Here is a 25,468-nt window from a genome sequence, read left to right on the forward strand (position 1 = left end):
AACAGCGTTCATCTGACTTGTGTTTGGCATTTTTCTGGGAAGCGGTAAAGCTTTTTGATCTTGTCCAACGATCTTGTTTTGTATAAACAAATAACGTTCACATATGTCCAAGTTGTCCTTTTTGATCTGCCTCTCACTATTTTGGGTTCTCTCCCAGCCTGCAACAGAGCTAATAATGATCCCTCTACCCATTCAGTTTGCTTTAAATATCAGTGACAAATTTTCCCTGGCACTGAAAAGAATCTGCCCGCTATTGTTCTTCCTTCCCTGTCAACAATCACCTCTTTATTACTGAGTTATCCTTAGAAAGCTCTTGGTGAGGATTGTGCTCCACTTACAGCTGTTGGTTGTTGATTTTTACATGCAACTTTCAAAATTTTAAACAGATTCATTCTTAAAATGTTGGTTTTAAATGTGAAATACAAATCACTATTAGAGCTGGCCAGGAACTGTTTATTTCCCACAAAAAAATGTTGATATTAACATTGAAATTTCTCTGAAACTTTTGGAGGGGTTTGTTGAAAAATTGAAAAAAATAAATCAGTTTTCTTCCAAGTTTTTTTTGTTTTCAAAAAACCTTGTTGAAAATGGGCTCTCTTACTGAAAATTCCATTTTGATAGAAGTGCCTTATTTTGGTTGAAAAAGCCCATTTTGAACTAAGTATTTAGACGAGCTTTAGTCTATGCAAATGTATATTTATAAGCTGTTTTATCCTGTGTGCTGGGATCTTGTTAGACCTCACGAGCAAGAAGGGTCTGACCTGGTAGGAAACCTTGAAGGAAAACCGAGGGTAGTGTAAGGTGTGTTTTATGCAATAAGTGGCTCTCTTCCCTCTGAGTCAGTAGGAATTCAGAGTCAGATTTTCAAAGGTATTTTGGTGCCTAAAGATGCAGGGGCCTAGAGGAGTTTTCAAAAGTGCCAAAAGCAGGTTAGGCACCTGAGTCCCTGAAAATTCTATTAGACATTTAACAACATCTTTAGGTACCTAAATACCTTTTGAAAATCTGACCCCCAGTGCTTCCAGGGGGGCAGTATACTTCTGGCAGTGCTTTTAAGAGGCCTGATTCTCCATTGCTGTGCGTCTTGTGTAACCCCTGTGCAAAATGATTGTAAAATTGTCATTGGTGTGCGTGGAGAGTTCTGAGCTGGTATCATCTTGCACCCACCTTGCATGCCTTCTGCACAGATGTAAGTGACAACTCAGGGTGTAAGGCAGTGGCAAATCTGGCCTAAGGTTCTTCCCGCTTATGATCATTAAAGAGCTTAGTAACATTTTCGAGTTAACTCCTGGTGTGCTCAATCAGATAATTGCATTCTGCTTATCTAAAATTCTCCCTGCAGTTTCAGTTGAATACGGCATTCACTTCCTGACCTAGTTTGCTGCATGTTTCTGTGCCCTGCTAAACAGTATTTGAGTGGTGATCTCCTTATAGAGTCTGTATAGCGCTTTGTGAACCTCTGGGGTGAAAACCACTATATCACTGTATGTAAAATATCATCTTTGTGACACATTCCCAATGTAAATGAGGAAAGATTAGATAATAGAATAATTTTAATCTTTTTCAGTTGGAAAAAAAATTGTAAAGAAAAGGCCTGCTGGGAAAATTATATAAAACACTTTATTTGTATTCCCCTGGTGAGGACTGTTGCAAATAGGAATCTCTTTGATGTATTTTTGAGAGGAATTCATTAAGTAGAAAGGCTTCTGAAAATGTATGTATTTTAAAAAAGTCCAACAGAGATGTTCACACATGAAAGGACTGGTAACTGTGTGTGAAACGGTTCTTGTATGAGGGTTTGTTGGTATACATTTAGGATTGCCCCCTTCCTGCAGGTGGAGTAGAGACTCCTGCCACCTGTTGCATCTGTCATAAAGCTTAGACCGCCAGCTTTTGAAGGAGGGACTGACTTGATTTTGTAGTCTGTAGCACAAAGGGTACTTGATCCATGGTTGGGAACCCTACTTGCTATTGTAATCGAAATAGAAAATACTATTTTTTTCATGAGTGGTGTAACAATGAGTTACGCAGATTATCTCAAATGAGTGCCAATAGAATCTTTATATCATATATTCTGTATGTCATATATTCCTGTATGTTGACAGGAAAGTATTTTAGAAATGCTTTAGAGTTCAGCATTTTTTCTACATTGGTGGTAGTTTTCATTTCCCTCTCCCTGTGAAAATAGACTCTGAATACTATGAATCCAACTGTAATGGGGGAGAGAAATCGTAACTACTACATTTTAGAAAGCACTAAAATACTTTTTATGTTTATAACTGTGATCTTATCAGTCTCACAATATCTGGTGTTACAGTACTGATGGTGTGCTTGTAAAGCCTGAGATTCAGAGCTAACATGGTATATTGCATTATAGAAACCCCTATCTTTTGATAGTTAAAGCACCTGGCTGTACATGTGAAAGGTTGACAAGATATTTAACTGCTATCCTTGTCAGTGATCCAGGATAAAATATATTGCCTGGCCTAAGCCTTGGACTAATATAATGTTTTGGGAGGAAAACTTTACATTTGGAGCAAAGAAGGAAGTATTTTTGTGGCAACTTCCAACTTCTCTGTGTGTGTGTGTGTGTGTGTGTGTGTGTGTGTGTGTGTGTGTGTGTATATATATATATATATATATATATATATATATTCTCACTATGCAGCTGATGAAGTGGGCTGTAGCCCATGAAAGCTTATGCTCTAATAACTTTGTTAGTTTCAAAGGTGCCACAAGTACTCCTGTTTTTTTTAAAAAATAAAATGAGATCCGTGGCTGTTTTGAAGTTGACGAATGGCTTGGAATGCTAGAATTGATCCCAGGAGAGATGACCGAGAGCAAATCAGCAGTCAGAGGTGGATGATAAACATGTTTATCACGTGGTTCTACAATTGATCAAATGGATATCATCGTCATGTGTTCAGAATGTTACAACCCTGATGAGCTCCCACTCCTGGATGATCACCAGGCTGCTGTACTACAAACTTTGAGTCCTATATGCTCTTGGCTGGGCTGGGTTAGGCGCTGTCTCTCTCTGGCTTTGGGCTTGTAGGCACACACCCCAGGTGCAGACCCTGTGTCTCAAACCTCTCTTGGTGGTGGAGATGCTGCAGTCTGATTGCCTAGGCCCTGAAACTAGTGCTGGCTCTGTTATAAGCCTCCCCATTTGATGTTGCACACTCTGACTGAAGCTGTGGACCAGCTGGTTTACTGTTTCCGTTTTTGAGGATTGCATGACAGTGCAAGCAAGTAACACACAGACTCTGAAAAAGCATTTCTGAACACACGCACGCACACACACTGTACAAATAGAAAAAACATGAGATTTATGAATCCACAAAAAAATAATAAACTGCATGCAAAAACCTTCCTCCAGTGTCCTACCACTCTGAGAGCCCTTTGGGTTTGGGTCAGTCTTTTCAGGATACCAAGACCCTCCTCTTTTCCTCCTGCTCAGTCTTGCCTTCTTGTTGTGGTTGGTGAGAGAGAGTTAGTAAGAGCAGACCTTTTCCTCGTATAACTTTCCAGTTCCCCTTTGTCATGTGACCATCCTGGTCGGCCTCAAAGCCCCCTCAGGCGATCAAGGTCATCTGTCAGGTGATCTGTTCCTTGGTTCCTTCCCATCTGAAGTTCAGATTAGGGGGAAAAAATGGTTTCTTGCAACTTGGCCACCCTCTTTGGCATATACATTGTATTGCCCTGGCTGTTGTTCAATCTTAATGCCTTGTTGAGTGTCCTGTAGCAGTTTCCAAACAGGGCGGGTGATCTTGACACAGTCCTGGTCAGGAAATGGCTAATTCAATGGACACGATGGCGTACAGACACAGAAAATTCACATAATCCTTCAGAATTCATACGTTGTAGATAGATTTCCAAACAATCACGCTTAAATAAGGGGGTGTGGAGTTTTTTGGAGTAGGTAACCATTTCTGTTCAGATTTATCTGCTCTATGAAAAAGGGCCTTAGGAATAGAATCATAGATAGCAGAACTGGGAAAGGACCGTCATATGCTGAGGAGTCTGCTTCTGTAGAACTGTTCCTTACATTATACTTTTTTGTGCTGTTGTTTGTAAAGTGACAATGAAAAGAGATGACACTGGACAGTTTTCTTTAGCAATCGCAGCTTGATCAAATGGCTGTGAGATTGTTATCTGAGAGGTCAGTGGTGGGTCACTATCTTGGGTGAAATGTACTGAAGCCTGTTTTAGATTATAAAGGTAAGGGGAGGAATAAGCATGGGAGGGGCCAAGACTATGAAAAGAGTTAGGAGAATTCGATTTATTCTTAAGCATTTTTATTGATTTAAATATCTATGGTTGTGGGAAATTTATGGGAGGATCAGACAATAGGGGAGCCAGACAATAGTTATTTAATGACAGATGAAGTGAGCTGTAGCTCACGAAAGCTTATGATCTAATAAATGTGTTAGTCTCTAAGGTGCCACAAGTACTGCTTTTCTTTTTGCAAATACAGACTAACACGGCTGCTACTCTGAAACTAGACGTTGAGATTCAAAGATCTAAAGCTTTGTTTCTGTTACATCGCATGTCCAAATATACAAAGTAAATATCCTTAAATCAAACTCTAGTGCTCAAGTAGCATTTCTCTTACTTTACCTATAGTAAATTTCAATTATTGTTGAGGGAAATACTTTTTCATCAGTATGTGGATGTACCATGAAACTGACATTTACTGCTAAAAATCTAATCCTTTCAAACCTAAATATGAGTTATAATCCTAGCTCTGCCACTGACTCACTATGTGGAGCCATGGGCAAGTCTCTCAGCCTCTCTGAGCCTTACTTTCCTTGTCTGTGAAATGGACTGTGTATCAAAGTGGGAATTTTTGTAATATTTTTAAAGACTCCTGTATGTGCCTCAGTTTTCCCTGTATATTGCATGGCTACCCCGTGCGAGGAGGAAGAAATTGTTTGCTGTCAGGGCAGACTAAAAGATATAAGTGAGTGTCACCCCCTTGTATGGGTGGAATGAAAAGTCGTTAAGCAACTGGTTGAAACTGACCCAGATCAACAAGGGGGGCAGAGAAACAATTCAAGCTCCAAGGACTAATGGAATTCTTTGCCTCTCAGCAGGGAAGCTGAGCAAAGACCTTAGCTTGAGAACAGAAGTCTGAGGGCTTGTCTACACTGGCAACGTTAAAGGAGGAGGCGCCACTTGCTGCTCTCGCCTGCAGGCACCATCCCCGCAACTCCCATTGGCCGCGGTTCCTAGCCAATGGGAATGCGGAGCCAGTGTTTGGGGCGGGGGCAGCATGCGGAGCCCCCCCCCGCTGCCCCGCGTAGGAGCTGGACCTGCTGGCTGCTTCTGGGGCGCAGAGTGGTGCCAGGACTTTTAACACGTGTGCTGGTCGAAAATCAGATATCTGGCAACTCTAAGCCCTGTAGTGCGAGCCCAAATGATTTAGCCCGGGGTTGGGTCTTTATTTTCAGTGTAGAAATACCCTATCACTTTAATGAGAATTTGCTACTCAGTATAGGCCACTAAGGGCTCTCGGACTGTGCTCACCAGTCATGCATTTCTCATTACACCGCTAAGTTAGCCACATGTACACTTTTACCATCAGGCAAAGAGGAAGCTTGTAGAAGATCCTGGGATGTCCTTATGTTGCATGCACATCTGGCAAGTTCTTTTTTATTCTTTTTTAATGTGGAGTTTTAAAATCTTCATTAGAGCAGCAGAAAGAATCCTCTCTTGAGGAAGGAAGGTGAAGACGATTAATTAGTTCATGTTGTAAAGTGCTCTGAGGATGAAAATTGATGTGTAAGTGCAATGCATTGTTTATTAAAATGGAAATATTAGACTTGCCAGCTAGTTTTCAGCAGACTGGCGTTGGCAGTGTGGTACTGTGGTTAGGGCCCTGTTATGGGATTTCCGAGACCCAGGTTCTAGTCCTGCTTCTGCCACTGACTTAATGGGGGGCCCTGAGCTCCCCAGCTCTGTGCCTTAGTTCATCTATCCTTAAAATGGTGGCAATGATAACCTTTGTAAAGCATTCTGGGATCTACTGATAGAAAGCACTATAAAAGACTGAGCTGTTTTTATTGTTATTACTGTAACAAATAAAAGGCCACACTTAATACTTCTTGCAAGCATGGTGACCATCAAAGAAATAGCGACCATGGGGAAACTTTTGCAGTGCTGTCTGGGTGTGAGGTGGGGCTTGGTGACTTTCTAAAAATGCAGATGGGCTTCTGAGTTTCAAACCGATAATGTTGCTGTAAAGTTCTATTAGCTAGCTGCCCTTTTAGAGTGTGTTTATGCCCACAGGCCTGGTTATTTCTGTGGGGCTTGCAAGGCTTATTAGACCGGGGATTTGCAAGGCTATTTTGTAGGTCAGGATTCCTGCCTAGACTGAGTGCCACTACACCTCCACTGTCCCTTTCGGGTGTTGTGCCTCATCTCCCACAATGCGTTCCCAACCTGATGAGTGTAGGTTTGCAGGTTTAGAGAGGCAGCTGAAATAGAGAGGTGGGGAGAGTGGGGGCTTTCAGGTGCAGTTCTTTTTGTATATGGGGAAAGCTGGGAAGCTGAGAGAAGGTTTAATTTCCTTTGGGGCAAGACAGCAAGGGATCACGCAGAGAAGGGGGGATGGATTTAGATGTCACCCGGGATCATAGATTCATAGATACTAAGGTCAGAAGGGACCATTCTGATCATCTAGTCCGACCTCCTGCACAGCGCAGGCCACAGAACGTCACCCACCCACTCCTATGAAAAACCTCACCCATGTCTGAGCTATTGAAGTCCTTAAATCATGGTTCAAAACTTCAAGGAGCAGAGAAGCCTCCCTCCAGTCAACCATGCCCCATGCTACAGAGGAAGGCAAAAAAACCTCCAGGGCCTCTCCAATCTGCCCTGGAGGAAAATTCCTTCCTGACCCAAATATGGCAATCAGCTAAACCCTGAGCACATGGGCAAGATTCACCAGCCAGATACCCAGGAAAGAATTTTCTATAGTAAATCAGATCCCATCCATCTAATATCCCATCTCAGGGGATTTGGCCTATTTACCCTGAATATTTAAAGATCAATTACTTACCAAAATCCCATTATCCCATCATACCATCTCCTCCATAAACTTATCGAGTAGAATCTTAAAACCAGATAGATCTTTTGCCCCCACTGCTTCCCTTGGAAGGCTATTCCAAAACTTCACTCCTCTGATGGTTAAAAACCTTCTTTTTCTTGTAGCTTTTTTCACAGCCATATCACATTGGCAGCTCATAGTCATCCTATGATCAACCAATACTCCAAGGTCCTTCTCTTCTGTTACTTCTAATTGATGCGTCCCCAACTTATAACTAAAATTCTTATTATTAATCCCTAAATGCATAACCTTACACTTCTCACTATTAAATTTCATCTTATTACTATTACTCCAGTTTACAAGGTCATCCAGATCCTCCTGTATAATATCCCGATCTTTCTCCGAATTGGCAATACCTCCCAGCTTTGTATCATCTGCAAACTTTATTAGCACACTCCCACTTTTTGTGCCAAGGTCAGTAATAAAAAGATTAAATAAGATTGGTCCCAAAACCGATCCCTGAGGAACTCCACTGGTAACCTCTCTCCAACCTGACAGTTCTCCTTTCAGTAGGACCCGTTGCAGTCTCCCCTTTAACCAATTCCTTATCCACCTTTTGATGTTCATATTGATCCCCATCTTCTCCAATTTAACTAATAATTCCCCATGTGGCACGGTATCAAACGCCTTACTGAAATCTAGGTAAATTAGATCCACTGCATTTCCTTTTTCTAGAAAATCTGTTACTTTTTCAAAAAAGGAGATTAGGTTGGTTTGGCACGATCTACCTTTTGTAAAACCATGTTGTATTTTGTCCCATTTACCATTGACTTCAATGTCCTTAACTAATTTCTCCTTCAAAATTTTTTCCAGGACCTTGCATACTACAGATGTCAAACTAACTGGCCTGTAGTTACCTGGATCACTTTTTTTTCCTTTCTTAAAAATAGGAACTATATTAGCAATTCTCCAATCATTCGGTACTATTCCTGAGTTTACAGATTCATTAAAAATTCTTGCTAATGGGCTTGCAATTTCAGGTGCCAATTCCTTTAATATTCTTGGATGAAGATTATCTGGGCCCCCCGATTTAGTCCCATTAAGCTGTTTCAGTTTCGCTTCTACCTCTGATATGGTAATATCTACCTCTATATCCTCCTTCCCATTTGTCATGCTACCATTATCCCCAAGATCCTCTTTAGCCTTATTAAAGACTGAGGCAAAGTATTTGTTTAGATATTGGGCCATGCCTAGATTATCTTTAACCTCCGCTCCATCCTCAGTGTTAAGCGGCCCCACTTCTTCCTTCTTAGTTTTCTTCTTCTTTATATGGCTATAGAACCTTTTACTATTGGTTTTAATTCCCTTTGCAAGGTCCAACTCTACTCGACTTTTAGCCTCTCTCACTTTATCCCTACATCTTCTGACCTCAATTAGGTAGCTTTCCTTGCTGATCCCTCCCATCTTCCACTCCCTGTATGCTTTCTGCTTCTTCATAATCACCTCTCTAAGATGCTTGCTCATCCAGCTTGGTCTACAACTCCTTCCTATGAATTTTTTCCCCTTTCTTGGGATACAGGCTTCCGATAGCTTCTGCAGTTTTGATTTAAAGTAATCCCAGGCCTCCTCTACCTTTAGATCCATAAGTTCTTCAGTCCAATCCACTTCCCTAACTAATTTCCTTAATTTTTGAAAGTCAGCCCTTTTGAAATCAAAAACCCTAGTTGCAGATCAGTTTGGTGTTGTGAGACAGGGAGAAGGAGCAGAGAAATCTTGCCACAGTGACATGTTCCGGAGCTAGTGGCAGTCATGGCAGAGCCTTCCTGTAGTCAAGAGATTAATGCATATTGTTAAATTAATTTCCTCATAACAAAAATCCTATATGTGGAACTTTGTCTGTAGTTCTGCTGCTTTCTTGGAAGTATGAGCAGCCTTGTAGCTCTGCATTAAGAAAATGACTACAATGAAATCTCGTGGTTCAGGGCTTCAGCTGCTGGCTTGCAGGGGTCAAGAATTTTTTACACCACATACATCATTTGGTTCTTTATTTATTTATTTTTGCCTTCCTGTGAAGCAAAGGATTGGCCACAGCTGGAGATGGGACCCCAGCTGCAGTGGACCAGTGCTCTGAGGCAGTACAAAGAATCCTCTGTCTCAGGTGCCTGGCTGGTGTGCCTTGCCCACATGCTCAGGGTCCCAGTGATCATTGATTTGGGGTTGGGAAGGAATTTTCTCCCTGGTCAGATTGACAGGGATCTGGTATTTTTTGTTTTTGGGGGGGCAGGGGAGGATTTGACTTCCCCTGCAGCCTGGGATGTGGACTGCTTGCTAGGATCATCTGGGCAACTCTCAGTTAATCAGTTCCCTGCCAGTGCAGAGGATATGGGCACTGCTGGCACCTCGTTCTCTCTTGATCTCTGCCTGTGGCTCACAACGTTTAATTTCCTGAGGGCTGAAATGCTTTGGCCTAAATCTTGGGGTTCAACATAGGGGCATTTGGGTGGAATTGCGACCTTGTGAGGTACAGGCAGTCAGACTAGATGTAATGATCCCTTTTGGCCTTAAGCTCTATGAAACTTGCAGTGAAGTCTGCTTTATCTGATTACTGCTGGACACATTTTTATTTTGAGGGTCCAATTAGGGTGCTTTTTTTGAGTAACTTGATTTGTGTATTCTTTCAGCATTCACACATTCTTGCTGCCAGGATCATTCATGGGGTTTTGTGACAACAGAGCTTGTCCTTTAACCCCCACGTAGAAAATAAATTGAAGATAGCTCTTATCCTTACCTATTACATGTGAAGTGGGTTTATTTTTAAAAATTTACAGCCACTGGATGACCCGGAGTACTTACAGTGGGGTAACAGAGCCTTTCACTTCTGACAATTTGAATCCCATACAGGTAAATAGAGGCTGAAAGGTGTTACCTGCCCATATCTATTCAGTGGACTGGCTGGGATTCTGGTCTTACTAATACTGGTGTAATCCCACAGTAACTCAACGGGAGTAAAACTGCAGACACTGTCCTTGCTACATCTCTGGGGGTGAGATCTCTGTTACCCATGGTAGTGTGCTAATGAATTTGAGCATGGGTGCATTGAGCCAGCCAGGCTACCCAGGAGGCTTTGTCTATTCTTCAATCACCTACATGACTTATCGCCAGTTTTTTAGTGACTAACTTTTTATAAGTTGTGGACAATTTTTTTTAATGAAACTATCAAAAGAGAGGGTGAAAAATACAAAATATGAAGGCATACAGCAGAGATAAGATTTATAGGATATGAGTCACAGTTAGTATACAAATTGATTTAGTAAAAGTTGGAGCAATTATTTTTATTTATTTATTTATTATTTTGTTTTATTAGTTCATTGCATTTGGCTCATATTTCCTCCCATAATTCAGATGTTAATTTAATATAGGCAATAAGTCTCTCCATTTCTTGTAGTTCTTTTATTTTGGTCAATCACATTTCTATAGCTGGTATTTTTTTAGGTAGCCATAGGCTCCAGTTTGGCAAACTGCATGGATATACGCCTAACTTTAGGCATTGACTTCAGTGGGACTATTCATGTGTGTAAAGTTAAGTCACTTGCGGAAATACCTTGTTTAATTGGCTGCAGTCGCAAATACTCAATCTGGACATTTTCCTAACAACATAGTGATAGATATTTGGGGGATACCAAATAAATAATAATATAATTTAATAATAGTTTCTCTTCATGGCATTCCCTCTAGCACTTCACTGTGCATCTGTGTTTTATTTTTTGTTTCGTAAAACTGGTGTTCAAAAACTGGTGCTTTATTAGAACATCAGCAGCTCTTTAAAAGGGAAAATTGAGTTAAGCTCAGCTTTATATGCTGAATATCTCCACTACCATGCTGTTGGGGGCGTTTTTGGCACAGAAATAGATTTTAATGCACCTCTGGGGAATTCTTTTTCTTATCTGTGAAATCCTGCATGTACTTCCTGGTTTGCAGAAGTTATCCCAGAATGTGACCACATAAACATCAGTAGGATTGCCATTTGTGCAGTCCATGGTTTTTAAAGACTTCTAAAGCCAGTGCTAATGGAATGTAGAATTTCCTCTCTTTGGCACTTGTCTAACTGCAGGTGTAGACCTAAAAGATCATGTTCTCACCTGCGGCCTTAGCCTTAGGGTGCTGTAGCCTCAGTTATAGAATCATAGAAGATTAGGGTTGGAAGAGTTAGGGTTAGCTAGTCCAAACCCCTGCACAAAGCAGAACCAACCCCAACTAAATCATCCCAACCAAGGCTTTGTCAAGGCAGGCCTTAGAAATTTCTAAGGATGGAGATTCTACCACATCCCTAGGTAACCCATTCCAGTGCTTCACCAACCTTCTCGTGAAATAGTTTCTCCTAATATCCAACCTAGACCTCCCTCACTGCAACTTGAGATCATGTTCTGTCATCTGCCACCATTGAGAACAGCCTAGCTCCATCCTCTTTGGAACCCCTCTTCAGGTAGTTGAAGGCTGCTATCAAATCTCCTCTCACTCTTCTCTTCTGCAGACTAAATAAGCCAAGTTCCCTCATGCATCTCCTCAAAAGTCATTTGCCCCAGCCCCCTAATCATTTTCATGGCCCTCCTCTGGACTCTCCAGTTTGTCCACAGCCTTTCTGTAATAGGGGCCCAAAACCTGTAGCATTGCTCCAGATGTGGCCTAATCACTTCCCTTGATCTGATGGCAATGCTCCTACTAATGCAGCCCAGTATGCTGTTAGCCTTTTTGGCAACAAGGGTGCACTGTTGACTCTCTAGCTTCTCATCCACTGTAATCCTCAGGTCCTTTTCTGCAAAACTGCTGCTTAGCCAGTCGGTCCCCAGTTTATAGCAGTGCCTGGGATTCTTCCATCCTAAGTGCAGGACTCTGCACTTGTCCTTGTTGAACCTCATCCGATTTCTTTTGGCCCAATCCTCCAATTTGTTGAGGTCACTCTGGACCCTATCCCTACCCTCTAGTGTATCTATCTCTCCCCCCAGCTTAGTGTCATCTGCGAACTTGCTGAGGGTGCAATCCATCCCCTTATCCAGATCATTAATGACGAAGTTGAACAAAACCAACCCCAGGAGTGACTCCTGGGGCACTCCTCTTGATACCAACTAGACATAGACCCATTGACCCGACGGGCTATCCAGCTTTCTGTACACCTTATAGTCCATTCATCCAATCCACACTTCTTTAACTTGCTGGCAAGAATACTGTGGAAGACAATATCAAAAGCTTTGCTAAAGTCAAGGTATATCACGTCCACTGCTTCTCCCATATCCACAGAGCCAGTTGTCTCATCATAGAAGGCAACTGGGTTGGTCAGGCATGACTTGTCCTTGGTGAATGCATGTTGACTGCTCCTGATCACCTTCCTCTCCTCCAAGTGCTTCAAAATGGTTTCCTTGAGGACCTGCTCCATGATTTTTCCAGGGACTGAGGTGAGGCTGACGGGTCTGTAGTTCCGAGGATTCTCCTCTTTCCCTTTTTTAAAGATGGGCACTATATTTGCATTTTTCCAATCATCTGGGACCTCCCATGATCGCCAGGAGTTTTCAAAGATAGTGATCTCTGGCTCTGCAATCACATCAGCCAACTCCCTCAGTACCCTCGAATGCAGTGCATCCGACCACATGGACTTGTGCATGTCCAGTTTTTCTAAATAGTCCTTAACCTGTTCTTTCACCACTGAGGGCTGCTCACCTCCTCCCCATTCTGTGCTGCCCAGTGCAGCAGTCTGGGAGCTGACCTTGTCTGTGAAGACTGAGGCAAAAAAAAGCATTGAGTACTTAAGCTTTTTCCATATCATCTGTCACTAGGTTTCCTCCCTCATTCAGTAAGGGTCTCACACTTTCACTGACCTTTTTTTGCTAACATACCTGTAGAAACCCTTCTTGTTACCCTTCACATCCCTTGCTAGCTGCAACTCCAATTGTGCTTTGGCTTTCCTGATTACACCCCTGCATGCTCAAGCAATATTTTTATATTCCTCCCTAGTCATCTGTCCAAATTTCCTTTTTGTGTTTAAGCTCACCGAAGAGTTCTCTGTTATGCCAAGCTTAACTGTCTGCATTGGGGATACATGGGTTTTCCTCTTTCTTCCTCTGGAGGTCACATTCTGCCAATTTTCTTTCCCATTCTGCACTGCCCTCTCTGATTTTTCAGCATGCTATGTCTGCAGTACCAAACACTGGCTTCTATCCAGAAAGTCTTCATCTTCTCTGATGCAAAGCAGGGTTGATAATTGGATCTCTAGTCCTTTACCATCTCTTCCAATATGGAGACCAGCTTGCAGTTCATACAAAGTCACTTCTATCCTCTGGGAGAAAGACAAACATGGCTCATCCTGTGCAGGTTACAACAGCTGATCGCTCACTATCCATACTGTCTTCTTTCTAAGAGCCCCTTTCAGATGTTGTATTTACTGCTCACAGAAGCCTGAAAGGCAAAAAACTCTGTGGGATCTCCCCCCAGGCAAACTCCCTCTGTTTGCCTCTGCTCTGTTCGCTGCTCACTGGGTTGGCAACTGGCTGCTTTTTTATAAGGCTGCTGGCTCGAAGCAGTTGCCCCGGCTCAAAGCCTTCCCTCCAATCAACCACTCAAGGCCCACCTGGAACAAAGCACTCCCAATTCACCCTTTTCAAACAAACAAACCTATGGTCAAACTGTCCCTGCAACCAACACCAGTCAAACAAATGGTCCCAGCAGACAGACATTCGGATATTCACCCCACCAGCTCACAACACAGCCCCCCTAATGCCATCCCTAGAATATAGTCCTTTGAACATAAAAGTCCATAACTCTTGTCACAGCAAGAGCTGTGTGAATAATGGATTGTTTAGTTTGTTGGCAAGTCCAAAAAACGGGGTGGGGGGGATTTCTTTTGGGTCAAATGAAACATTTTGTTTTCATTTCAAGGTTTTTCTCCTTTAAAATTTTTTTTTTTAAAGAACATCTAAAGGTAATTTTGAAACAAAGTCACAACCTTTAATATAGGAAATGTCAAACTGAAATGCTTTGATTTTTTTTTCAGATGTTTGTTGCAGGGTGTTTTTCTGTTTTGGGGGGGGTTGTTTTTTTACAGAAACAGTTTGCTGAAATAGACGCAGATTCACAAAACATTTTGGTTGAGCCAAATCTGCGTTTTTGGGGGAGGCGGGGAAGGAGCGGAGTTTTGGGAGAAAAAAATCACCCTGCTCTACTCACAGCTTCTTTTTCTGCTTACTCTCCCACTGGCAAGATTCTTCGCAGTTCTGTAGACATCTGCATGCCTCATACTCCCTAACCATTTCACACAGCTGCCACCTTGCTGTACCCCAGTAGTTGGCTCCATAAATGTCTTTATTCCATCCTAGCTTGGCTACCTGGCTGTGCCTTGTGTCATCCTCACTATTTCTCAGCAGCATTTCCAATGGCCTTCTCCCAAACCACAGAAATTAGCTAAGTCCCAGGTGACATACAGATAGGAAGAATCTATTTACCTAAGGGGTTAAATGTGTTTGAAAGTCAGAGGACTCTCTCCATGTCAGCACAGATCCCAGTCTGTCATAGGTGGAACATCTCTGGGCAGAGACCACAGCTCCTCGTAACCCATCTCCTTATGACTTCAGGGCCAGTTCATCTCACTTATTTAATTTTCTCCTCTGAATGTTGAGCCTTTTGCCTCTCACAGGGTGGTCAGTCAGCACTTCTTTCCCAGCATCAGCAATCAAGTCTAAACTGTACTAGCATTTAAGCAAATTCATTTATTTAATGAATAAAGAACAAACATATTCTCCAGGCACAGACTATGAAGGCCTTGTTAGAATAGGCTCGGAAACCAAGGACTTGTCTACACGCCAAAGTTGTATGCATTTAACTATAGTCATTTAGTGTGGGCACACTTGTATAAATGTGCTTATTCCGGTATAAGAAGGGAAACGAGCTAGATTAATGTAAGACACCTGCATTCCAGTATGACAGCATCCATACTAGAGGTTGCGGTGGTATAGCTATATTGTTAAAAAATCACCCTCCTAATTGATATAGTTGTGCCATATTAAAAACTGTATCAAGCAGGGCTGACTTCCTAAGGTTAATGACTGGAACCTGTACTCTGATGTATAATCAGCAGCGTACAGCACACTCAGGTAGTGTGTCCAGTTGGCTCTTAACAGTAAAGGTGACTGTCCTGTCTCTTAATTCATGATAGGATGTCAGTGACCTAAGACTTGAGAAGCCCCAGTTAGTACTTGTGAGATGTCAAAAGCCCTCTTTAACATGTTAGCTCTTACATATTTTTTCTAATACAAATACCTCGTTTTATTTTCCAATTTCTAAAAATCCTTAATGGAGGTCAGCATTCTGCACTACATAATGTTTTTTGCATATTTGCCCACTTCAAAAGGCTTTTCAAAGCAAACCTTTTGAAGCCTTGTAAGACGCAAGCTTGCCAAAGATATTTTTCCCTTCTCCCACCACCTGGAAAAAAAAATCCCCTCCAGGCTTGTTTGGGTAAATATGTCGGGTCAAATCAGTTATTCTAGTTTGCTAATGACACCTCTTGCCCCCAACAGTCCCAGAAACCTGCCAATTCTTTGACATAATAGCAAGTATAACAAGGATAAAGACAGCACATTTGGAACAATTGTTTCACAGAGGAAAATAGCGACAGTTGTTCAGTATAGTGGGAGGGCGGAACCCGATATTTTCAAGATGTGTGGGCAGCTGATGTCTGACTGCCTAAGAAATAACAGAGAAAGAAGAAAATGCACTACACGAGTTTATATTTTTTTCTTTGGTAATTAATGAAACTTAGCACTGATGCAGTACATCATGTTGCTGAATAAACATTAATTAGTCTTCAAGACAATAAGGAATGTAAGCATTATTATCATGGTTTTATCGATGGGGAAACTGGGTATGAAGGGCCAAATCCTGTCTGGATTCAAACATCACGCAACACAATTGTAGTTCGTTGGGTTGCACAGTGTATAAATAAAGGCAGAATTTGGTCCAAAGATATTAAGTGACTTACCTAAGGCAACAGAGTAAACTTGTGGCAGAGCCACAAATTCTTGTCTCCTAATGCTATGCCAGCAAGATTTAGACTACACCAACCAGCTAGTGTATTAGACTGGCATTTTTCATTAGGGTAGGAATTAAGTTGCACTTGACTAAAGCAAGTTGTTTGTTGTTTCTAGGAAGAGTGGGATCACAGCAGCAGTGGGAGTTCAGGATCCCGGCCTAGTTCAGGCTCCAGGCCTGGGTCTGGATCAAGGTCTGACAGCCAAGGGAGAAGCAGCCAGTTCAGTCATTCATCCAAGGTATAAACTGGTAGTGTTTGGTGAAAGCCGATTGAGGAATGCTGAAATCATGTGCTCCGCTTGCTGTTAATCATGGGCTTATTCTTTTAATGACATGGTGTGTGTGTGTGTGTGTGTGTGTGTGTGTGTGTGTGTAAATACTTAACCTGTCTGCATAATGTATGGCCTAACTGCTAAAGGCCTGGTTGGAATGCATCTCTCAGGTGTCTACATTTGAAGAGGCCTTTTTAGTAGTATTGGGTGCCTTAATGTGGGAAAATAAGTTTGCTTCTGGTGAGTTTAGTCTAGAGGGAGGGGAATTAATTTGTGCTTGAAATCTGGGAGTGCTTTAGTTTTGGGATATTAAAGAGATGGTTTTAAAAAGATTTTTGCAGATCACCATTAAAAGTGAAAATATGCGACCAACCCACTAGCCTAAACCTCACAGCACAGAGTTCTGGTCTCAGGCTCAGTTCCTGTCTTGGGACCTACAGCAGCTGTGAGCGCTGTTAGCTGATTGTGTGCTGCCAAGGTACAACTGGTGAGGCAGTGTGATGAAGGCTCTTATCCATGGGAAACTTGCCAGGTGATACGCACATAGAACTCACCATGGTACCTAGAGTAATCCTGGTATTTAAGTGACTGGGAAGGTCAAACAACTCAGTCAGTTGTTTACATTATTTATGGTAATAGAAAGTACAGTGATTTTATATGCAGTACTTATCAGGATTGATTGATTGAACTCTATGTGATTAAGTCTAAGTGATTTAAATCAGCAAGTGATTTAAATAATCAATTTTAGTCTTGTTTTGTATTTGTATTTTTCAGTTATTTTCCTAAAGAAAGTTTGATTCTCATTGATTGGTACCCATTAGTAAAGTTGATTTTCCAACTAAATATAGCCTTGATGCTAAATTTGGTACTGCTTTTTGCTAATCATGATACTATATTTATACATATTTATGAAAGCAGTTATGTAGCTTAATATGTGTTTAATCACATTCTTAATTTTTGCATTCATATTATGTTAGAAAATGGTGAATGGTGTATTTCTTATTCATTAGATTTTACTCATGATTTGTGTCAAGCTCTCTTTGGCTGGAATTTGTAATTCAATTAAAGTGCACAAAAAGCATTTTAAAATTTGGTGAATACATTAAACCAACTGATTTATTAAACAAAGGAAGTATCGTCTGTAGTTAGTAAATTGAACTGATTGTTTCAGGTCCCCATGTCCTTCAGTCTTTAGAACTAGTAGATCTCATCCTCACACCTAATTTTTATTCATAGATTAGAAGAGGAAACAAGCTTTCCTGTGTTTTCCAAACCCAATCAATTTCTTCACTTTGAATGAAATATAATCACTGAACTGAACTAGATGAATAAACTGAAATTTAAAAAAAATATTCTCTATGTACCTGCAAAAGGCAGTCATAGCTGGGTTAGCACTTCAACAAACTGGTTCCAGGTGTTTAACCAGTGACTTCTACCAGTTCAATGGTTTGACTTTCTTTAAAACTGTGGCAGCAAACAAGGCTGTTGTGGAGAAGCTAAACAAATTGTTTGCATCGGTCTTCACTTCAGAGGATGTGAGGGAGATTCCTATACCTGAGCCATTCTTTTTAGGTGACAGAATTGAGTGACTGCCCCAGATTGAGGTGTCAATAGAGAAGGTTTTGCAGCAAATTGATAAAACAGTAATAGGTCACCAGGACCAAATGTTATTCACCGAAGAGTTTTGAACAAATTCAAATATGAAATTGCAGAACTACTAACTGGGGTCTGTAACCTATCACTTAAATCAGCCTCTGTACCAGATGACTGGAGGATAGCTAATGTGATGCCAATATTTAAAAAAGGGCTTCAGAGGCAAACTTGGCAATTACAAGCCAGTAAGCCTAACTTCAATATCATAAAAATTGGTTGAAACTATTGCAAAGAACAGAATGATCAGACACATAGATAAACACAATATGCTGGGGAAAAGTCAACATGGCTGTTGTAGAGGGAAATCATGCCTCACCAATCCATTAGAATTCTTTGAGGGGAGTCAAAAAGCATGTGGAGAAAGGTGATCCAGTGGATATAGTGTACTCGGACATTCAGAAAGCCTTTGACAAGGTCCCTCACTAAAGGCTCTTAAGCAAAGTAAGCAGTCACGGGATAAGAGGGTACGCCCTCTCATGGATCCATAACTGGTTAAAAGATAGGAAATAAAGGGTAGGAATAAATGGTCAGCTTCCCAGTAGAGAGAGGTCATTAGAGAGGTCCCCAAAGGATCTATGCTAGAGCCAGTGCTGTTTGACATATTCATAAGTGATCTGGAAAAGGGGGTGAAAGTGAGGTGTCAAAGTTTGCAGACGATATAAAATTACTTGAGATCATTAAGACAAAAGCTGACTGACAAGAGTTAAAAAGGGATCTCACAAAACTGGGTGACTGGGCAACAAAATGGCAGATGAAATTCAGTGTTAATAAGTGCAAAGTAATGGACATTGGAAAAAATAACCCCAACTGTTCATACAAAATGATGGATCTAAATTAGCTTTTACCACTCAAGAAAGAGATTTTGGAGTCATCATGGATAATTCTCTGAAAATATCTATTTAGTATGCAGCGGCAGTCAAAAAAGCTAACAGAATGTTGGGAATCATTAGGAAAGGGATAGATAATAAGACAGAAAATATTATAATGCCAGTATATAACTCCATGGTATGCTCAGCCTTGAATACTGCAGCTGTTCTGGTCCCCTCCATCTCAAAAAAAGATGTTGTAGAATTAGAAAAGGTTACAGAGAAGGGCAGTTAAAATGATGAGGGGGATGGTACATCTTCCATATGAGGAGAGATCAAAAAGACTGCAATGGTTTAGCTTAGAATAGGTCCATCAATGGCTATTAGCCAAGATAGGCAGGGATGGTGTCCCTTGCCTCTGTTTCCCGTGACTGGCAGGGGATGGATCACTTGGTGATTGCCTGTTCTGTTCATTCCCTCTGGGGCACCTGGCATTGGCTGCTGTCGTAAGACAGGATACAGGGCTAGATGGACCTTTGGTCTGACCCAGTAGGGCCGTTCTTATGTTCTTCTATAGAAAAGAGGTGACTTAGAGGGGATATGATAGAGTCCTATAAAATCATGAATGGTGTGGAGAAAGTGAGTAGGGAAGTGTTATTTGCCCCTTCACATAACAACATAGCCAGCAGTCACCCAATGACATTAATAGGCAAACAAAAGGAAGTATTTCTTCACACAATGCTCAGTCAACCTGTGGAACTGGTTGCCAGGGGATGTTGTGAAGGCCAAAAATACAGCTGAGTTCAAAAAAGAATTAGATAAGTTCATGGAGGATAGGTCCATCCATGGCTATTAGCCAAGATCATTAGGGACACAACCCCATAGTTCAGGTGTCTCTAAACCTCTGATTGCCAGTAGCTGGGACTGGATGACATGAGCTGGATGACTCAATAACTGCCCTGTTCTGTTCATTCTCTCTGAAGCTTCTGGCACTGGCCACTGTTGGAAGACAGGATACTGGGCTAGATGGACCGTTGGTCTTGCCTAGTATGGCCACTCTTATGTACTGCTTAATATTATTTTAGTTCATTTAAATGATTTAATAGATTATAGTAAGTTTTGGCCTTTCACATAGATGATCATAATTTCATACTAAATTTTAAATGAAAATTATATTTAAATTAAATTTAAAAATCTGATTTTTTTTTAAAAAATGTTGATTATCTACCCTGATACTAATGTAACAAAAATAATTCTATATTCAGATTGATTTGCAAAGGAATGGATGGGAAGGGATGATCAAAAAGTTTGTCATAAATGGGCAGATTTTCAAAACCCACTTTGTGTGCATTTAAATGTCTCATTTATTTGGGAGAATTTACTGCAATTGCAGGCATAAATAGTCAGCCTCATAGCTGGTCATTCGCTTGTGCCATCACTATGTTATGTGGGCCCATGTGCTGTGACTGCACACACATTAGGCACACCACTGATGTAGATTTTGTCCGCCTGCATTTGTGCACACAGGATTTTGAGAACAGAGTCCCTAACGTGTCTACTCCCATAATGTGTGTAGGATCTGTTTGATCAAATCTCCTTAATCTGTCTAAGCATTTATAATGCTCTCATCACTCTGTCTTTCAATCATCACTGTTAATTAATCAATTTTTGGGAGTAATATTCCAACTCCACTTGAGTACAAATGATTATTTAAATCCACGGGTTGGGTCATTGGGATCTTGAAGTTTAAAGTTGATTATAGTTACAATTTCCATCCCAGGGAACTATCTTAAAATACCTTTTGCATCAGGATTTGAGAACCAGCCTCTTTGATTACTGAGTTTCAGGACCATACTGAGAGCTTTTCAGTGTCCACAGCTATGCCTTGTATAGTCTTACATATATACTACCTCACTGGTCCTTCAGTTCTCCTAGACTTCACAACTGAATACCACGGCTTTTAAATTATGATTGAAATCTATTTAAAAAGTTGACTTGAAATAAAAATCTTAAGTGTGGACGGACATATGCATTGAAGTGAGTGACTGAAATGGAGTGCAGTTTATTACCGATTGATCCATGTAACTTTAACTAGAGAACTGAGTAACTGAATAGCTCAGGTTTCAGAGTAGCAGCCGTGTTAGTCTGTATTCGCAAAAATGAAAAGGAGTACTTGTGGCACCTTAGAGACTAACAAATTTATTTGAGCATAAGCTACAGCTCACTTTATCGGATGCATTCAGTGGAAAATGAATAGCTCAGGACACTGATAATGGGCTATGGAAGGGATCCTCCCCACCCCACTGTATATTCTGTTCTATTTTGTTTTGTTGTCTCCTTCCTCTAAAACATCAAAGATGGCCACAGCTGGAGATGGGACATGGAATGGGATGGGCCGGTACTTCGAGGTGGCACAGAGCAGTGGTTCTCAACCAGGGGTGTGTATGTGTATATGTACCCTTGAGGGTACAAAGAGGCCTTCCAGGGGGTACATCAACCCATCTAGATATATGCCTAGTTTTACAACAAGCTACATAAAAAACACTAGCGAAGTCCGTACCAGCTAAAATTTCATACACGCCTTCGAGGCTGCTTGTCCCAGTCTGTTTTCCCAACTAGTGAAGATTGAGACCTGTTAGGTTTCACAGACTGGTTGGCTCAAGGGACCGATAACTCTATGCAGTCTTTTCCTTCTTGACTGTTGGTTCAAATCCTACTCAGGTTGATAGTTAGTGATGGAAAGTTGTTACCATTTGATGGCTATATGGTGGCCACTCTATGGTTGAGGTATGTTGGTAGGGCAGTACAGAGAACGCTTGCTTATACTGATGTTATGTATATTGCAACCATTCTGTGGACAAACAGAAGAGTAAAGACTTCAGAGCTGTCAAGTCAACACTTTCTCCTACCACCATTTCACTTTGAAAAGAAAATGCAAGGAGCTCAGTTTGACTTTGTTTTCTTAAAACACTTGGGTTTCCCCCCTATGTTTGCAGCACAAGTGGTTCGATACATATCAGGGAGGATGAAATGCTGTGTGCTGACCTACAGTGTATTTGCTTTCACACCATTTATGTAGTTAGGTTCATATCTTAGTGGGGTGCAGTAGTCAGATGAGTATTAAGTGTAAGTGTTGACAGCGAGTATCCTATGTGCTCAAGGTAAGCAGCTTTCCTGGAGATAACACAGAGTGACTTTGTCTCTGAAACAGTGGCGTTCCTCCGAGGTCCTTCACCCGATGCATGTTGATGAGGAAAGTGGACAGAAACTGCACATTTATGACAGGCTAATCTGGGGCTATGAAACAAAAGGACAAAGCATTCATCTCCCTTAGCCAAGTGCTTGTTGCTCAAAGGGTAGTGCCTTTGGAAAGAGCTAAAGAATGTTTCAGAAAACTGTAAGCGTGACGTCGTGAGCTAACAATGGCCCTCTACTTCCAAAGTCTTTGGACTAGTCCTATCAGACCTCCCCCTCCCATCCCTCCATAATGCTAATTTTTTGTACGTTATGGAGTTGGGCACCCAAGCTCTTCTAGTCTGCAGTGGTGATGTGTAGTAATGGCACAATTATCATGCGAGTTATGTGGTATTGTGATATCTCATGATCTGATTTTGTGCTGAGCCAGAAGAAGTGGTGTGTTGCTGCTAGCAGGCTGGCTCACAGGACAACTGAAACAGTTGCTGGTAAAAAGCACTTTATTTCCCTTCCCACAGCCATATATATACAGCACTTGTTTATTCCTTTTCTGTTGTTTATCACCCAATGTTCTCATCATTCTTATCTTTGGGTTCCATTATCTTGTGGTGGTAAAGACTCTCAGGTGCTGCTTATATCATTAGTCCTTAGTTCAGCCAAAGTTTAGTCCTCAGTCCAGCCAAAATCTTCTGGCCTTGTCCTTCAACTTGTTACCCGCAGCCCCGCCTCTTGTACTGTTCTTTTCCATTACTTGGTACACATTTCTAAAACATCTGATACTCAGCGTTTCCCACAGTGGTGTTACTGTTGGATCTCTAGCAGTAATTATCAGAGCTGTAAACCATAAAAGTGTCTGATGTCTCATCAGATAACTCAGCCTGGTGAAATGCTGGGGTGTTGGTGTTTTTGTATCTCTGTAGATAAGGAGAGCTCTCTTGTCATGACCACTAAAACTGCTTCACAGTTAGCTACAAAAAAGGAGCCCCTTAAAATTCAGGGAAATGGATATGTAGCTGGATTGGATTTGATTCAGTCAGGGCCAAATCTGAGGGATGAGCTGGCAGGCCAGCGAGCCTTAAACCTGGCAAACTATGTTTCCTCTGTGAAGTCAAGTCCTGATAGACCCTGTTGGGCTTACAAGCCAAGGTTTGGGAGGGAGGGATGTCACACCTAGATCACAGCCAGAGCCAGAGCCCTCTCCTTATCAGGAGAAGTCCCCTGGCATTCTAAGTCAATTCTTTCTCCTTCCAAGTGGCTTGTGCTGGTGAATGGGGGGACATAATGCCATCAGGGACATCATGGTGGCCAAACATTTTCCAATCATTATCCCTCCACAACACCCAGTTTCTGCCTTGTTCCCGTCAGTCCTGGATCATTCCCAGTAGCCATTTGGCTGCTCATGGTTGAGTTGACACCAAATTCCCTGGAGTAATTGGGGCAGGTTTTGGCTCCACCTAATTTACCAACTTTTCAGTTTGTGCAATGAGACTTCATATTAAAATTTTCATTGGACCAGAGAAAACCTGTCCCTGTGAGTTATCACCTTAGAATCATAGAATCATAGAATATCAGGGTTGGAAGGGACCCCAGAAGGTCATCTAGTCCAACCCCCTGCTCAAAGCAGGACCAAGTCCCAGTTAAATCATCCCAGCCAGGGCTTTGTCAAGCCTGACCTTAAAAACCTCTAAGGAAGGAGATTCTACCACCTCCCTAGGTAACGCATTCCAGTGTTTCACCACCCTCTTAGTGAAAAAGTTTTTCCTAATATCCAATCTAAACCTCCCCCATTGCAACTTGAGACCATTACTCCTCGTTCTGTCATCTGCTACCATTGAGAACAGTCTAGAGCCATCCTCTTTGAAACCCCCTTTCAGGTAGTTGAAAGCAGCTATCAAATCCCCCCTCATTCTTCTCTTCTGCAGACTAAACAATCCCAGCTCCCTCAGCCTCTCTTCATAAGTCATGTGCTCTAGACCCCTAATCATTTTTGTTGCCCTTCGTTGTACTCTTTCCAATTTATCCACATCCTTCCTGTAGTGTGGGGCCCAAAACTGGACACAGTACTCCAGATGAGGCCTCACCAGTGTCGAATAGAGGGGAACGATCACGTCCCTCGATCTGCTCGCTATGCCCCTACTTATACAACCCAAAATGCCATTGGCCTTCTTGGCAACAAGGGCACACTGCTGACTCATATCCAGCTTCTCGTCCACTGTCACCCCTAGGTCCTTTTCCGCAGAACTGCTGCCGAGCCATTCGGTCCCTAGTCTGTAGCGGTGCATTGGATTCTTCCATCCTAAGTGCAGGACCCTGCACTTATCCTTATTGAACCTCATTAGATTTCTTTTGGCCCAATCCTCCAATTTGTCGAGGTCCTTCTGTATCCTATCCCTCCCCTCCAGCGTATCTACCACTCCTCCCAGTTTAGTATCATCCGCAAATTTGCTGAGAGTGCAATCCACACCATCCTCCAGATCATTTATGAAGATATTGAACAAAACGGGCCCCAGGACCGACCCCTGGGGCACTCCACTTGACACCGGCTGCCAACTAGACATGGAGCCATTGATCACTACCCGTTGAGCCCGACAATCTAGCCAGCTTTCTACCCACCTTATAGTGCATTCATCCAGCCCATACTTCCTTAACTTGCTGACAAGAATGCTGTGGGAGACCGTGTCAAAAGCTTTGCTAAAGTCAAGAAACAATACATCCACTGCTTTCCCTTCATCCACAGAACCAGTAATCTCATCATAAAAGGCGATTAGATTAGTCAGGCATGACCTTCCCTTGGTGAATCCATGCTGACTGTTCCTGATCACTTTCCTCTCCTCTAAGTGCTTCAGGATTGATTCTTTGAGGACCTGCTCCATGATTTTTCCAGGGACTGAGGTGAGGCTGACCGGCCTGTAGTTCCCAGGATCCTCCTTCTTCCCTTTTTTAAAGATGGGCACTACATTAGCCTTTTTCCAGTCATCCGGGACTTCCCCCGTTCGCCACGAGTTTTCAAAGATAATGGCCAAGGGCTCTGCAATCACAGCCGCCAATTCCTTCAGCACTCTCGGATGCAATTCGTCCGGCCCCATGGACTTGTGCACGTCCAGCTTTTCTAAATAGTCCCTAACCACCTCTATCTCTACAGAGGGCTGGCCATCTCTTCCCCATTTTGTGTTGCCCAGCACAGCAGTCTGGGAGCTGACCTTGTTAGTGAAAACAGAGGCAAAAAAAGCATTGAGTACATTAGCTTTTTCCACATCCTCTGTCACTAGCTTGCCTCCCTCATTCAGTAAGGGGCCCACACCTTCCTTGGCTTTCTTCTTGTTGCCAACATACCTGAAGAAACCCTTCTTGTTACTCTTGACATCTCTTGCTAGCTGCAGCTCCAGGTGCGATTTGGCCCTCCTGATATCTTTCCT

General features: G+C 42.0%; 1 protein-coding gene across 7 annotated transcripts in view; it reads left to right on the forward strand.

The window, feature by feature from the left end:
- Window positions 1-25,468, forward strand: part of CTIF (cap binding complex dependent translation initiation factor) — a 351,897-nt gene that overhangs the window by 110,642 nt on the left and 215,787 nt on the right. For 4 of the 7 annotated variants that reach the window (XM_038402138.2, XM_038402139.2, XM_038402140.2 and 1 more), the window contains one exon: window positions 16,243-16,365. The exons of the other annotated variants lie outside the window; for them this stretch is intronic. In XM_038402138.2, coding sequence (XP_038258066.1) covers window positions 16,243-16,365 — 123 coding nt within the window. The remainder of the gene's footprint in view (window positions 1-16,242; window positions 16,366-25,468) is intronic. 7 annotated transcript variants of the gene reach the window in all.

This window comes from Dermochelys coriacea, chromosome 5 (genome assembly GCF_009764565.3).
Source record: "Dermochelys coriacea isolate rDerCor1 chromosome 5, rDerCor1.pri.v4, whole genome shotgun sequence".
NCBI classification, from domain to species: Eukaryota; Metazoa; Chordata; order Testudines; family Dermochelyidae; genus Dermochelys; species Dermochelys coriacea.